Below are 14,596 nucleotides of genomic sequence, written 5' to 3'. Positions count from 1 at the left end.
GGTAAATTGATGTTCTGTGGGTCGAATAGGATATTTAAACATTTACTGGATAGGTTTCAAATTGGACTCAGTGCTATCTGGGATCTTGGGACGTCCCTACTGAAGTGGAATTTAAAATAGGTAAGGGTTAGGGGTTTCCCAAATTCCGTCCGGGGGACCCCGTTTTGTTTTTTCCCCTAACACTACACAGCTGATTCAAATAATCATCAAGCGTTGGTTGTTTGAATCAGCTGCGTAGTGCTGGGGCAAAACCCAAAATGTAGACCCCTTGAGATCCTCAGGACCGAGTTTAGGAGACGTTGATTGGGTAGGGACGTGCCAAAACTTCCGGATAGCACTAACCATGTACAGCTCAGCTGCTACGCCAAGACAACCCGTACAGCAGCCCTCCAGTAGAGGGCGACTACAACAACTCGTGTACAGAATGCAACATCATTCAAAGTCAAAGAAGAGGTTTCAGAATTCGGGGAGGGGGGGGGACTGACCCTTTTTTTTGTTCCACTGGAGAATCGTTATTGAACAGTGAGCAGGAGCATAACAGACCGATAAGAAACCATAGCGCCACGGTTAATCTTATCAGGCCAGGTGAAGAGAGGAAAGAAACCCGATGCAAGGTATCGCACAAGAGCCGTTCAGACAGCGATTCTCTGGTCATCAGACAGGCAGCTTTTGTCGTTACAACTCTGCGTGTCTGGGGTACTGGAAGGGAAGGGGGTTTGGCGAGTACGGAGAAGACTACACGCCGAGAGGAGGGGGCTGGAAGTCTGCAACTCTTCCAGCCTGGAAGGGCTGGCGCTGTGGCCATAGAACCCTGGACTGTCTAGTGCCCGCGCGGTTAAGTGGATGGGATGGAGCCGGGACCGTCTGGCGCTGGTATGTCTCTCTCTTCTCTGTCAAGGGTGGAATTTTTGCTTATCTTCAGCTATAGCAGCATATGGTAACATGCAATTGCCCATATTTTTTGAATATCTGGTGCAGCATTCTCTTATGCTAGCTAGCTGGCTGGCTGAAAAACCCGTCCATCACAACGATTGTGGGTATTTTTCAACCATAGCTCGTGGACTATACGAAATTAGTTATCATACCGAGAGACGGGTCTTTTGGTGCACTGAAAATGTCCAGGGTCAGGGGCGGGGGCAGGGGCCGTGGGAATCTTTGGCGTGGAGACACGAGGTAAAGCCCGCCTTCACTACTCAGCACCCCTCTCACTCACACACCCCAAATACCAGGCTCTCTGTTTTGGCAGTCTGTCTTCAACATACCGTTTTTGGAATGATAGAAAAGTACACCGATCCAAATAAAATTTCTTCACACCCTACCAAAATGAATCCACAATGAACTAACTCATGTATATGTGAACACCCCAATTAGTTATGTTTCTGAATACTAAAATGAGTAGCTATTGGACAACCTCGGTACATTGTGATTATTATTTAGATTAGTACATGCTATAGAAATTAAACCTTCATGGAACCTCCTGTGTCAACATTTTTACATCAAGGTCATTCCAATTTAATGTTCATGTTTGGCAATGCTAGAGTGATTTACAATTTAGTAATTTAGCAGACACTTACAGTTTAGCAGAGCGACTTACAGTTTATGTATTCATCTTAAAATAGCTAGGTGGGACATCCACATCTTAGTCATAGTAAGTACATTTTTCCTCAATGAAGTAGTTATCAGCGAAGTCTGTGCTAGTAGGGGTGGGAGGTTAAGTGTCAGTGTTAGTTCATGAAAGGCAAGTTATGGCATATCAAAAAGCATGTGGTGTTTCACTTTTGTTACTTAAAGTGGGCAGACAGCCATACTATTGTAAATATTATGATGACCTGTGATATGATGCTGTGCATTAGTCTGGTCTGAAGTCCAGTCTGCATAATCAAATCTTTTAGTGACTCCCTAACCAAGTCTGGAGTTGATCACGAACATAGAAGATTTAGTGACCATTGGAATGCGAAAGTTGATGTCACAAAGATTGGTCCCCAGGTGTTAGTGTTAAGCACAGTTATGTTAGCTAAAATTCGCTGTCATTCAAATGGAGTAGGCCAATCGTTTGACAGCTTGTTGACACTTGAGTATGGAGTTGTTTGTTTTTAGAGAGGGGGAGGGAGACAAACAGCTAATGACCCCCCCCAGACCCACCCATCTCCAGAATTTGGGACTGTATCAACAGTGGTTTAATGAAACAAATAGCAAAATATAGTTTGAGTGGTATTTTCCTTTAAAGGTCCAATGCAGCCATTTTATCGCAATATCAAATCATGTCTGCATAGCAATTAAGTACCTTACTGTGATTGTTTTCAGTTAAAAATGTCAAAAATAAACCAAAATATCTTCTTGGAAAATTGTAATATCTCAAGCAAACATTTTCAGGCGGTCTTTTCAAACAGCTCTTATACTAAAATGCATTATCATAATTTTCACTATTTTTATTTTCAACCTCACAGTGTGGAAATATAAAAAAACACAGGAAAATCACGTGTTTTACTGCAATGCCCCATTTAACACAGACTCTGTCCTCAAGGGGCGGCAGCGTAGCCTAGTGGTTAGAGCGTTGGACTAGTAACTGGAAGGTTGTGAGTTCAAATCCCAAGCTGACAAGGTACAAATCTGTCGTTCTGCCCCTGAACAGGCAGTTAACCCACTGTTCCCAGGCCGTCATTGAAAATAAGAATGTGCTCTTAACTGACTTGCCTGGTTAAATAAGGGTAAAATAAAAAAATTAAATTAAATAAAAAGACTAGAGTTAAGCTACTAGAATGTTTTATACCTGTACCTCAGGACAGCATTTTAATATTTATTTAAACTTAAACTTATAAATGGTTAACTCTTAGCTATATCACCATTCCAGACCGCTATTAGACATGGGATCATCTCGAGTGATGTCAGCAGGGAATAGTGTGTGTAATTCCATGTTTCAATGAAAAAGGACCCTGGCCTAAACCAGACTCCAGGGAGAAACACACACAGTTGACATGGAAAGGGCCCCAGTGCCAGGGAAAGACTGCTATTGTCTGGGGATGTGTGAGCCCTGGCTCCACTTCTCACCATCTGCCTACACTGGGGTGGGGCGGGCTGCCTGTGTGTGTGTGTGTGTCTCTGCAATTGTGTGTGTGTGTGTCAGTGTGTTTAGCCTACTCGGTGTCAAGACTGTTGAGACTTATGCCGTAGGCGTAACAAACACACCTTCAGTAGAATCTTCTTAGTCTTATGTGGTTTATCATGCCAGATTTGCCAGTCTGTAGATGGCTGCTTTTTCAAGGCCTAGTGAGTGTGTACATCCTTGACTGACTGCTATGCTTGACTACAGGATTTCCAATGCTTGCCTTTTAAACCACAAGCTCGCCGCTCAGCTCAGCTATAGGCCTCGCATGTGAGAGAGATTAATGACTGAGGAGGAGGCCGCTCGGACGTAATGTGGAAACACTAACGCTGCTTCAGGATGAAAAAGGCCAAGGTCCACACACACACACACACACACACACACTACCCCTCCACCCACCCACTGCCCCTCCCGGTTTCCTGATCTCCATGACAATGCCAATGTTGCTGTGGAGTCTCCATGGTAAGCCTGGGAATGTTGGGGGGGACCCCTGTGTTTGTGTGTGGTAGTGGGGGCTCTCTCTCTCTCTCCCCAGCCCCCCTATCTGTGTGATGGAGGAGGAGGGCAGCTGGGTCTTTGTTGTGATTTTGAGAGGGCTGTTCTCTGGGGAAGCAGAGGTTAAGACATGGTCTGGACAGGGCTGGGCTCGGGCGGGCCTTCTCTCGGGCAGGGAGGAAGGCAGGAGTCTCACATTTTACCAGGCCGATCTGAAGTCCTACACCTCTCATACTTGTTTTCCTCAATGCAGTTTGTGTATTGTATTCACTCTCCGCTCAATAACAAAGTTTCAAATGATGTTTGACAAGAGGCTAGCAGTAGCATTCATGTCAAACGAAAACATCTCAAATGCAGGCTTTTAGTTGTCTTCTGTGACCGTTGGATTGTATGCCTATGCTACTGTCGCTAACTAGCTAAGGCACATTTGTGATCATTCCATTTTATGTTCGGCAGAGGTCATATGATTATTTTCAATACAAAATCACACTAGAAGCCCTTGTGAGGCTAGCCTACTCCTGCTCTACCTGTTTCTCACCCTGCCTGCATGTTTAAGGAGATGTCTGTATCTTTCTCTGTCTGTCCGGTTTGGTGTATCCAGCGTCGCTCTAATGTATTCTTTTTCTCTCTCTTACCCTTTAATTATCATTGAACCACCAACCACCCCTCTCCCTTCCCTTCTCTTTCGTTCACACCCTCCTTCCTCTCACCCTAATCGCTTTGTTCCTCCTCCCCTCTCTCTTCTGCTATTCTCTCTCTCTCCACATACCCCTATTCCTTCTTTCATTATCCCCACATGCCCCCTCTCTCTGCCCATCATCACATGCCCATGCTCACTTTCCTTTCCTCATTACTCCATTTATTTCATCTCCCATACCCACATCCCTACCGTTTCTGCCCTTGCCTAAACTTCTGACACCCTTTCCCTAAATTGCCCATGTCTACCACTGCCCCTCCAGTGCCCATGGGGCCCTTCCCCCCACCTCTGCAGCAGGTGTTCCAGGCACCCCGCCGGCCGGGCATGGGCACTGTGGGCAAGCCCATCAAGCTGCTGGCCAACTACTTTGAGGTGGAGATCCCCAAGATGGACGTGTTCCACTATGAGGTGGACATCAAGCCTGACAAGTGTCCCCGACGGGTCAACAGGTAGGGTAACGTGTCACCCTACATAGTCTCATGTGCCAGACCTCGTCCCCTGTGGGCAATAGCCTGGGGAGTGAGGTTACCCAACTCAACACTTTTCACCCAGGTGTCCCCTACTATAGGTGATGAAGTGGTCCACTTGATGGCTAACATTTTCCCAATGTTTTTTTAAGAACCACAGAATATGGACTGTAGAACTGAGCCATAGTCAGAACTTGGAGGACTACACTATGTATAAGTTTTAGACTGCAGAGGACTGCAACAACTTCTCAAGGTGATTCAGAGAGAGACTCACAGTTCATTAGTGCATCATGTCTATGACGCTCTAGTCCAGTGTCCACCATTACCTAGCCAGGACATGACTAACGGTCTTCGAGAGATCCCCATTGTAGGGTGGTCATCATTGGCCCAATATATTCTAAACCCCAGACATTGTTTTCAATTTTTGGCCAATTGAGCTGCCTGCGTTTCTTTCCTCTGATTGATTTGACTGAGGATTTCTTTCAGCTGTTGTACAACCTCAAAGTGTAACTCCAGCTCTTTTATATCCAACAAAAAACTGGTCCCAGAAGAGAAGCTTCTCTCTCTTTCTCTCTCATTTACTTGTTTATATGACCCCTCTTTAAACAGAGAAGCTGAGTTAAATGTGAAGTTTTTACTTTGGATGATGAAAATGTACGAAGTATACACACACCGAACACACGTCTTAGAGCTTCGTTCTTACCTAGTAGGAGTTTTTTTCAGACAAAGCGTCCATGCAGGCATGCGAAAGGTCAACCCAACATGACCTCTCCTTTTCAACCCGTCCACTCTACTCCCCACACTTAGACGAAAGCCAAGGCACCATGTGTTCAGAGGTGCTGTGGCCCCACAGCTACCTCCCCTACCTCCCTTTGTCTGAGGGATTCCCCCACGACCATGAGACATCACTTCACACCAGCTGTATCCTGCTTGATCCACAACCAATCGAATCGGGTCTTCCCTGCTCCCCAGAAAACACCCATCCTAAATCCAGATTTCTGATAGGATTTTGGGTTTAATTTGGAGCACTACATTTGTTGACAGATGGTAGTCTTTTGTGGTTTTGTCACCTCTGGTGGCCATGATGGTGACCCTGGTGTGTTTGACTCTGTGTCGCCCCCTGCAGGGAAGTGGTGGAATACATGGTGCAGCACTTCAAGCCCCAGCTCTTTGGCGACAGGAAGCCGGTGTACGACGGCAAGAAGAATATCTATACAGTGCTGGCGCTCCCTATCGGAAGTGAGAAGGTAGGCATCAGGGAGAGAAAGTGTGTCCTGTACATTTCAGCAAGTCCCCTTCTACTCCTGTCTATATCCTTTCAATCGATGTATCCTGTAACCCATCTCCCCTCCACCTAAACTCTCCTCCATTCCTCTTTCTCCCTTGAGGTGGACTTTGAGGTGACTATCCCCGGGGAGGGGAAGGATCGTATCTTCAAGGTGTCTATCCGCTTTCTGGCCACGGTGTCATGGCGTCTGCTCCAGGAGACGCTGGTCAGCGGGCGCCTGCAGGTACCCCTGGACTCTGTCCAAGCCCTGGATGTGGCCATGCGCCACCTGGCCTCCATGAGGTACGGTACACTAAGCACACACGTGCGTGTATATACACACACACACACACGCGCACAGACGGGTAGGAGGGCACGCGCACACGCATGCAAACACACACACTATGAAAGCAAGGGCAGAGAAGCTTGTGGCTAATTTCAAAGCTAGGATCTATGATGCACAAACAGTCAAACACACACGCCACAGGACAGCACTCATGTGTGCATGTTGTCTTCAAACTAATTGAAAGGCATATGTTTGCCTTGAGGTGTGAATAATTTGTTATTTTAGCAAGACATTCCTGTCAAACTTGTTGAACAGCGATTTAGTTTTAGATTCTATTATATTTACATCTCTAGAGTTGATGAACAGAACAACAGATGCCTGATAGCTGAGAACTGTATAAAGGTGTCCCATGAACAAAATCTAAAAATCAGACAGTGACTTGGAGGCTTGACTAGATCACAAACACAAGCTGTTGAATCATTCTATTGGGCTTATGTCTGCAAAGCCTTATAGGTGACACAGAATTACTGGACATTGAATCATGCTGCGGTGCTGAGACTCAAATGAGTCATTCTCCATAACGTCATTTTCTTGTCATCCAGGTACACTCCAGTGGGACGATCATTCTTCTCCCCACCTGAAGGATACTACCATCCCCTGGGAGGGGGGAGGGAAGTGTGGTTTGGTTTCCACCAGTCTGTACGCCCCGCCATGTGGAAGATGATGCTAAATATTGATGGTGAGTCGGCTGAGTCCCACCAGGCAAGATCTACTCGAGGGTATGAAGTCACAGATCATAAAAAGTTGCATCGACATGATGGAATGAAAAACTCATCTTAGGTATGCTCTTAAAGTTACATTCACAGTGGTCTATGATTTAACATCTGTTTTGTGTTGTGTACAAATTCACTGCAGATCAATGCTTAGAAATGACTTCATTCTATAGTATTGGGTTGTGTTCATTAGTCACCAAATGGAAGAAAACAGACTGAAACAGGCAGGATCTAAGTTGATTTGTCCTACAAGAAACTAATTTACCTTTTCCTCTGAAACCATTTCTTTTATGTTTTCACTTGCATGCCCTAGCGAACACAACATCCACCTCTACGCAGACGACACCCTTCTGTATACTTCTGGCCCTTCTTTGGACACTGTGTTAACAACCCTCCAGATGAGCTTCAATGCCATACAACTCTCCTTCCGTGGCCTCCAACTGCTCTTAAATACAAGTAAAACTAAATGCATGCTCTTCAACCGATCGCTGCCCGCACCTGCCCGCCCGTCCAGCATCACTACTCGGGACGGTTTTGACTTAGAATATGTGGACAACTACAAATACCTAGGTGTCTGGTTAGACTGTAAACTCTCCTTCCAGACTCACATTAAGCATCTCTAATCCAAAATGAAATCTAGAATTGGCTTCCTATTTTGCAACAAAGCATCCTTCACTCATGCTGCCAAACATGCCCTCATAAAACTGTCCATCCTACTGATCCTCGACTTTGGCGATGTCATTTACAAAATAGCCTCCAATACCCTACTCAATAAATTGGATGCAGTCTATCACAGTGCCATCCGTTTTGTCACCAAAGCCCCATATACTACCCACCACCGCGACCTGTACGCTCTCGTTGCCTGGCCCTCGCTTCATACTCGCCGCCAAACCCACTGGCTCCAGGTCATCTACAAGACCCTGCTAGGTAAAGCCCCCCTTATCTCAGCTCGCTGGTCACCATAGCAGCACCCACCTGTAGCACGCGCTCCAGCAGGTATATCTCACTGGTCACCCCCAAAACCAATTCTTCCTTTGGCCGCCTCTCCTTCCAGTTCTTTGCTGCCAATGACTGGAACGAACTACAAAAATCTCTGAAACTGGAAACACTTATCTCCCTCACTAGCTTTAAGCACCAGCTGTCAGAGCAGCTCACAGATTACTGCACCCATATATAATTTAGCTCAAACAACTACCTCTTCCCCTACTGTATTTATTTATTTTGCTCCTTTGCACCCCATTATTTTTATTTCTACTTTGCACATTCTTCCACTGCAAATCTACCATTCCAGTGTTTTACTTGCTATATTGTATTTACTTCGCCACCATGGCCTTTTTTTTTGTTGCCTTTACCTCCCTTATCTCACCTCATTTCCTCACATTGTATATAGACATATTTTTCTACTGTATTATTGACTATATGTTTGTTTTACTCCATGTGTAACTCTGTGTTGTTGTATGTATAGAACTGCTTTGCTTTATCTTGGCCAGGTCGCAATTGTAAATGAGAACTTGTTCTCAGCTTGCCTACCTGGTTAAATAAAAAACAACCCAATGATTAGGAATAACATAATCCTATACCACTGTGCTTCTGTCTCCGCTGCACTTCACTTCCATTGACTGAATGCATTACTTACTGCTCTCTTTCTCCCTCTAGTGTCTGCCACGGCCTTCTACAAAGCCCAGCCGGTGATCGAGTTCATGTGCGAAGTCCTGGACATCCGCAACATAGACGAGCAGCCCAAGACCCTGACCGACTCGCAGAGGGTCCGCTTCACCAAGGAGATCAAAGGTGGGCCGTTGAATAGTGAGTGAGTACCTTCCACACGCCATGCCGCCTGCCTCTCACCAATGCCACCCCCCCCCCAGACGATCCCCTCACATCACTCCTCACTCATCTCACCACTCACTCCTTCTCCCATCACTCATTCCTTCCCCACTCACTCCTTCTCCCATCACCCATCCCTTCCCCACTCACTCCTTCTCCCATCACCCATCCCTTCCCCACTCACTCCTTCTCCCATCACCCATCCCTTCCCCACTCACTCCTTCTCCCATCACCCATTCCTTCCCCACTCACTCCTTCTCCCATCACCCATCCCTTCCCCACTCACTCCTTCTCCCATCACCCACTCCTTCCCCACTCACTCCTTCTCCCATCACCCACTCCTTCGCCACTCACTCCTTCCATCACCCATCCCTTCCCCACTCACTCCTTCCATCACCCATGCCTTCCCCACTCACTCCTTCTCCCATCCCTTCCCCACTCACTCCTCCTTCTCCCATCCCTTCCCCACTCACTCCTTCTCCCATCCCTTCCCCACTCACTCCTTCTCCCATCCCTTCCCCACTCACTCCTTCACCCATCCCTTCCCCACTCACTCCTTCCATCACCCATGCCTTCCCCACTCACTCCTTCTCCCATCCCTTCCCCACTCACTCCTTCTCCCATCCCTTCCCCACTCACTCCTTCTCCCATCCCTTCCCCACTCACTCCTTCTCCCATCCCTTCCCCACTCACTCCTTCTCCCATCCCTTCCCCACTCACTCCTTCACCCATCCCTTCCCCACTCACTCCTTCACCCATCCCTTCCCCACTCACTCCTTCTCCCATCACCCACTCCTTCTCCACTCACTCCTTCTCCCATCACCCATCCCTTCCCCACTCACTCCTTCTCCCATCACCCACTCCTTCTCCACTCACTCCTTCTCCCATCACCCATCCCTTCCCCACCCACTCCTTCTCCCATCACCCACTCCTTCTCCCATCACTCACTCCTTCTCCCATCACTCACTCCTTCTCCCATCATCCATCCCTTCCCCACTCACTCCTTCTCCCATCCCTTCCCCACTCACTCCTTCACCCATCCCTTCCCCACTCACTCCTTCACCCATCCCTTCCCCACTCATTCCTTCTCCCATCACCCACTCCTTCTCCACTCACTCCTTCTCCCATCACCCATCCCTTCCCCACTCACTCCTTCTCCCATCACCCACTCCTTCTCCCATCACTCACTCCTTCCATCACCCATCCCTTCCCCACTCACTCCTTCTCCCATCACCCACTCCTTCTCCCATCACTCACTCCTTCTCCCATCACCCACCCTTCCCCACTCACTCCTTCTCCCATCACTCACTCCTTCTCCCATCACCCACTCCTTCTCCCATCACTCACTCCTTCTCCCATCACCCACTCCTTCTCCCATCACCCATCCCTTCTCCCATCTCACTCCTTCTCCCATCCCTTCCCCACTCACTCCTTCACCCATCCCTTCCCCACTCACTCCTTCTCCCATCCCTTCCCCACTCACTCCTTCACCCATCCCTTCCCCATTCACTCCTTCACCCATCCCTTCCCCACTCACTCCTTCACCCATCCCTTCCCCACTCACTCCTTCTCCCATCCCTTCCCCACTCACTCCTTCACCCATCCCTTCCCCACTCACTCCTTCACCCATCCCTTCCCCACTCACTCCTTCACCCATCCCTTCCCCACTCACTCCTTCACCCATCCCTTCCCCACTCACTCCTTCACCCATCCCTTCCCCACTCACTCCTTCACCCATCCCTTCCCCACTCACTCCTTCTCCCATCCCTTCCCCACTCACTCCTTCACCCATCCCTTCCCCACTCACTCCTTCACCCATCCCTTCCCCACTCACTCCTTCACCCATCCCTTCCCCACTCACTCCTTCACCCATCCCTTCCCCACTCACTCCTTCACCCATCCCTTCCCCACTCACTCCTTCTCCCATCACTCACTCCTTCTCCCATCACCCACTCCTTCTCCCATCACTCACTCCTTCTCCCATCCTTCCCCACTCACTCCTTCTCCCATCCTTCCCCCTCCTCCTTCTCCCATCCCTTCCCCACTCACTCCTTCACCCATCCCTTCCCCACTCACTCCTTCTCCCATCACCCATCCCTTCCCCACTCACTCCTTCTCCCATCACCCACTCCTTCTCCCATCACTCACTCCTTCTCCCATCACCCACTCCTTCTCCCATCACTCACTCCTTCTCCCATCACCCAATCCTTCTCCCATCACTCACTCCTTCTCCCATCACCCAATCCTTCTCCCATCACTCACTCCTTCTCCCATCACTCACTCCTTCTCCCATCCCTTCTCCACTCACTCCTTCTCCCATCCCTTCTCCACTCACTCCTTCTCCCATCCCTTCTCCACTCACTCCTTCTCCCATCCCTTCTCCACTCACTCCTTCTCCCATCCCTTCTCCACTCACTCCTTCTCCCATCCCTTCTCCACTCACTCCTTCTCCCATCCCTTCTCCACTCACTCCTTCTCCCATCCCTTCTCCACTCACTCCTTCTCCCATCCCTTCTCCACTCACTCCTTCTCCCATCCCTTCCCCACTCACTCCTTCTCCCATCCCTTCCCACTCACTCCTTCTCCCATCCCTTCTCCACTCACTCCTTCTCCCATCCCTTCTCCACTCACTCCTTCTCCCATCCCTTCTCCACTCACTCCTTCTCCCATCCCTTCTCCACTCACTCCTTCTCCCATCCCTTCTCCACTCACTCCTTCTCCCATCCCTTCTCCACTCACTCCTTCTCCCATCCCTTCCCCACTCACTCCTTCTCCCATCCCTTCCCCACTCACTCCTTCTCCCATCACCCACTCCTTCTCCCATCACCCACTCCTTCTCCCATCACCCACTCCTTCTCCCATCACTCACTCCTTCTCCCATCACCCACCCTTCCCCACTCACTCCTTCACCCATCCCTTCCCCACTCACTCCTTCTCCCATCACCCATTCCTTCTCCCATCACCCATCCCTTCCCCACTCACTCCTTCTCCCATCACCCATCCCTTCCCCACTCACTCCTTCACCCATCACTCATCCCTTCCCCACTCACTGCTTCTCCCATCACTCACCCCTTCCCCACTCACTGCTTCTCCCATCACTCACCCCTTCCCCACTCACTGCTTCTCCCATCACTCACCCCTTCCCCACTCACTGCTTCTCCCATCACTCACCCCTTCCCCACTCACTCCTTCTCCCATCCCTTCCCCACTCACTCCTTCTCCCATCCCTTCCCCACTCACTCCTTCTCCCATCCCTTCCCCACTCACTCCTTCTCCCATCCCTTCCCCACTCACTCCTTCTCCCATCCCTTCCCCACTCACTCCTTCTCCCATCACTCACTCCTTCTCCCATCACCCACTCCTTCTCCCATCACTTCCCCACTCACTCCTTCTCCCATAACTTCCCCACTCACTCCTTCTCCCATCCCTTCCCCACTCACTCCTTCTCCCATCCCTTCCCCACTCACTCCTTCACCCATCCCTTCCCCACTCACTCCTTCTCCCATCACCCATCCCTTCCCCACTCACTCCTTCTCCCATCACCCACTCCTTCTCCCATCACTCACTCCTTCTCCCATCACCCACTCCTTCTCCCATCACTCACTCCTTCTCCCATCACCCAATCCTTCTCCCATCACTCACTCCTTCTCCCATCCCTTCCCCACTCACTCCTTCTCCCATCCCTTCCCCACTCACTCCTTCTCTCACTCCTTCCCCATCCCTTCCCCATCACTCCTTCTCTCACTCCTTCTCCCATCCCTTCCCCACTCACTCCTTCTCCCATCACTCAACCCTTCTCCCATCCCTTCCCCACTCACTCCTTCTCCCATCACCCATCCCTTCCCCACTCACTCCTTCACCCATCCCTTCCCCACTCACTCCTTCTCCCATCCCTTCCCCACTCACTCCTTCTCCCATCCCTTCCCCACTCACTCCTCCCATCACCCATCCCTTCCCCACTCACTGCTTCTCCCATCACCCACTCCTTCTCCCATCACCCACTCCTTCTCCCATCACCCACTCCTTCTCCCATCACCCACTCCTTCTCCCATCACCCACTCCTTCTCCCATCACCCACTCCTTCTCCCATCACTCACTCCTTCTCCCATCACTCACTCCTTCTCCCATCACTCACTCCTTCTCCCATCACTCACTCCTTCTCCCATCACTCACTCCTTCTCCCATCACTCACTCCTTCTCCCATCCCTTCCCCACTCACTCCTTCTCCCATCCCTTCCCCACTCACTCCTTCTCCCATCACCCATCCCTTCCCCACTCACTCCTTCACCCATCCCTTCCCCACTCACTCCTTCACCCATCCCTTCCCCACTCACTCCTTCTCCCATCACCCATTCCTTCCCCATCACTCATCCCTCCCCACTTCCTCCCCATCACCCACTCCTTCCCACTCACTCCTTCTCCCATCACCCATCCCTTCCCCACTCACTCCTTCTCCCATCACCACCCACTCCTTCTCCCATCACCCACTCCTTCTCCCATCACCTCACTCCTTCTCCCATCACTCCTCCTTCCCCATCACTCACTCCTTCTCCCATCACTCACTCCTTCTCCCATCACTCACTCCTTCTCCCATCACTCACTCCTTCTCCCATCACCTCCTTCCCCATCACCCACTCCATCTCCCATCACTCACTCCTTCTCCCATCACTCACTCCTTCTCCCATCACTCACTCCTTCTCCCATCCCTTCCCCACTCACTCCTTCCCCACTCACTCCTTCACCCATCCCTTCCCCACTCACTCCTTCACCCATCCCTTCCCCACTCACTCCTTCTCCCATCACCCATCCCTTCTCCCATCACCCATCCCTTCCCCATCCTCCTTCCCCATCACCCACTCCTTCTCCCATCACTCCTTCTCCCATCACCCATCCCTTCCCCACTCACTCCTTCTCCCATCACCCACTCCTTCTCCCATCACTCACTCCTTCTCCCATCACTCACTCCTTCTCCCATCACCCACTCCATCTCCCATCACTCACTCCTTCTCCCATCACTCACTCCTTCTCCCATACCTTCCCCACTCACTCCTTCTCCCATCCCTTCCCCACTCACTCCTTCCCCACTCACTCCTTCTCCCATCCCTTCCCCACTCACTCCTTCACCCATCCCTTCCCCACTCACTCCTTCACCCATCCCTTCCCCACTCACTCCTTCACCCATCCCTTCCCCACTCACTCCTTCACCCATCCCTTCCCCACTCACTCCTTCTCCCATCACCCATTCCTTCTCCCATCACCCATCCCTTCCCCGCTCACTCCTTCTCCCATCACCCACTCCTTCTCCACTCACTCCTTCTCCCATCACCCATCCCTTCCCCACTCACTCCTTCTCCCATCACCCACTCCTTCTCCACTCACTCCTTCTCCCATCACCCATCCCTTCCCCACTCACTCCTTCTCCCATCACTCACTCCTTCTCCCATCACTCACTCCTTCTCCCATCACCCACTCCTTCTCCCATCACCCACTCCTTCTCCCATCACCCACTCCTTCTCCCATCACCCACTCCTTCTCCCATCACCCACTCCTTCTCCCATCACCCACTCCTTCTCCCATCCCTTCCCCACCCACTCCTTCTCCCATCACTCACTCCCTCTCCCATACCTTCCCCACTCACTCCTTCTCTCATACCTTCCCCACTCACTCCTTCTCCCATACCT

The 14,596-nt window shown here is 50.3% G+C and overlaps 1 protein-coding gene across 4 annotated transcripts in view; it reads left to right on the top strand.

Moving 5' to 3' along the window:
- Positions 1-8: 8 nt before the first annotated feature.
- Positions 9-14,596, top strand: part of LOC135522373 (protein argonaute-1) — a 47,815-nt gene continuing 33,227 nt past the window's right edge. The window contains exons 1-6 of one of the 4 annotated variants that reach the window (XM_064948558.1): positions 747-873; positions 4,558-4,744; positions 5,889-6,009; positions 6,151-6,332; positions 6,918-7,054; positions 8,745-8,879. In XM_064948558.1, coding sequence (XP_064804630.1) covers positions 849-873; positions 4,558-4,744; positions 5,889-6,009; positions 6,151-6,332; positions 6,918-7,054; positions 8,745-8,879 — 787 coding nt within the window. In that variant the 5' untranslated portion in view covers positions 747-848. Of the gene's footprint in view, positions 874-4,557; positions 4,745-5,888; positions 6,010-6,150; positions 6,333-6,917; positions 7,055-8,744; positions 8,895-14,596 lie in introns of all 4 variants that reach the window. The other 3 variants (XM_064948557.1, XM_064948556.1, XM_064948555.1) reach the window with 3 other exon arrangements.

The sequence above is a fragment of the Oncorhynchus masou genome, chromosome 30 (assembly GCF_036934945.1).
Source record: "Oncorhynchus masou masou isolate Uvic2021 chromosome 30, UVic_Omas_1.1, whole genome shotgun sequence".
NCBI classification, from domain to species: domain Eukaryota; kingdom Metazoa; phylum Chordata; class Actinopteri; order Salmoniformes; family Salmonidae; genus Oncorhynchus; species Oncorhynchus masou.
The sequence above is the reverse complement of the archived record's forward strand: the minus strand, read 5'-3'. Positions and strand labels throughout refer to the sequence as shown.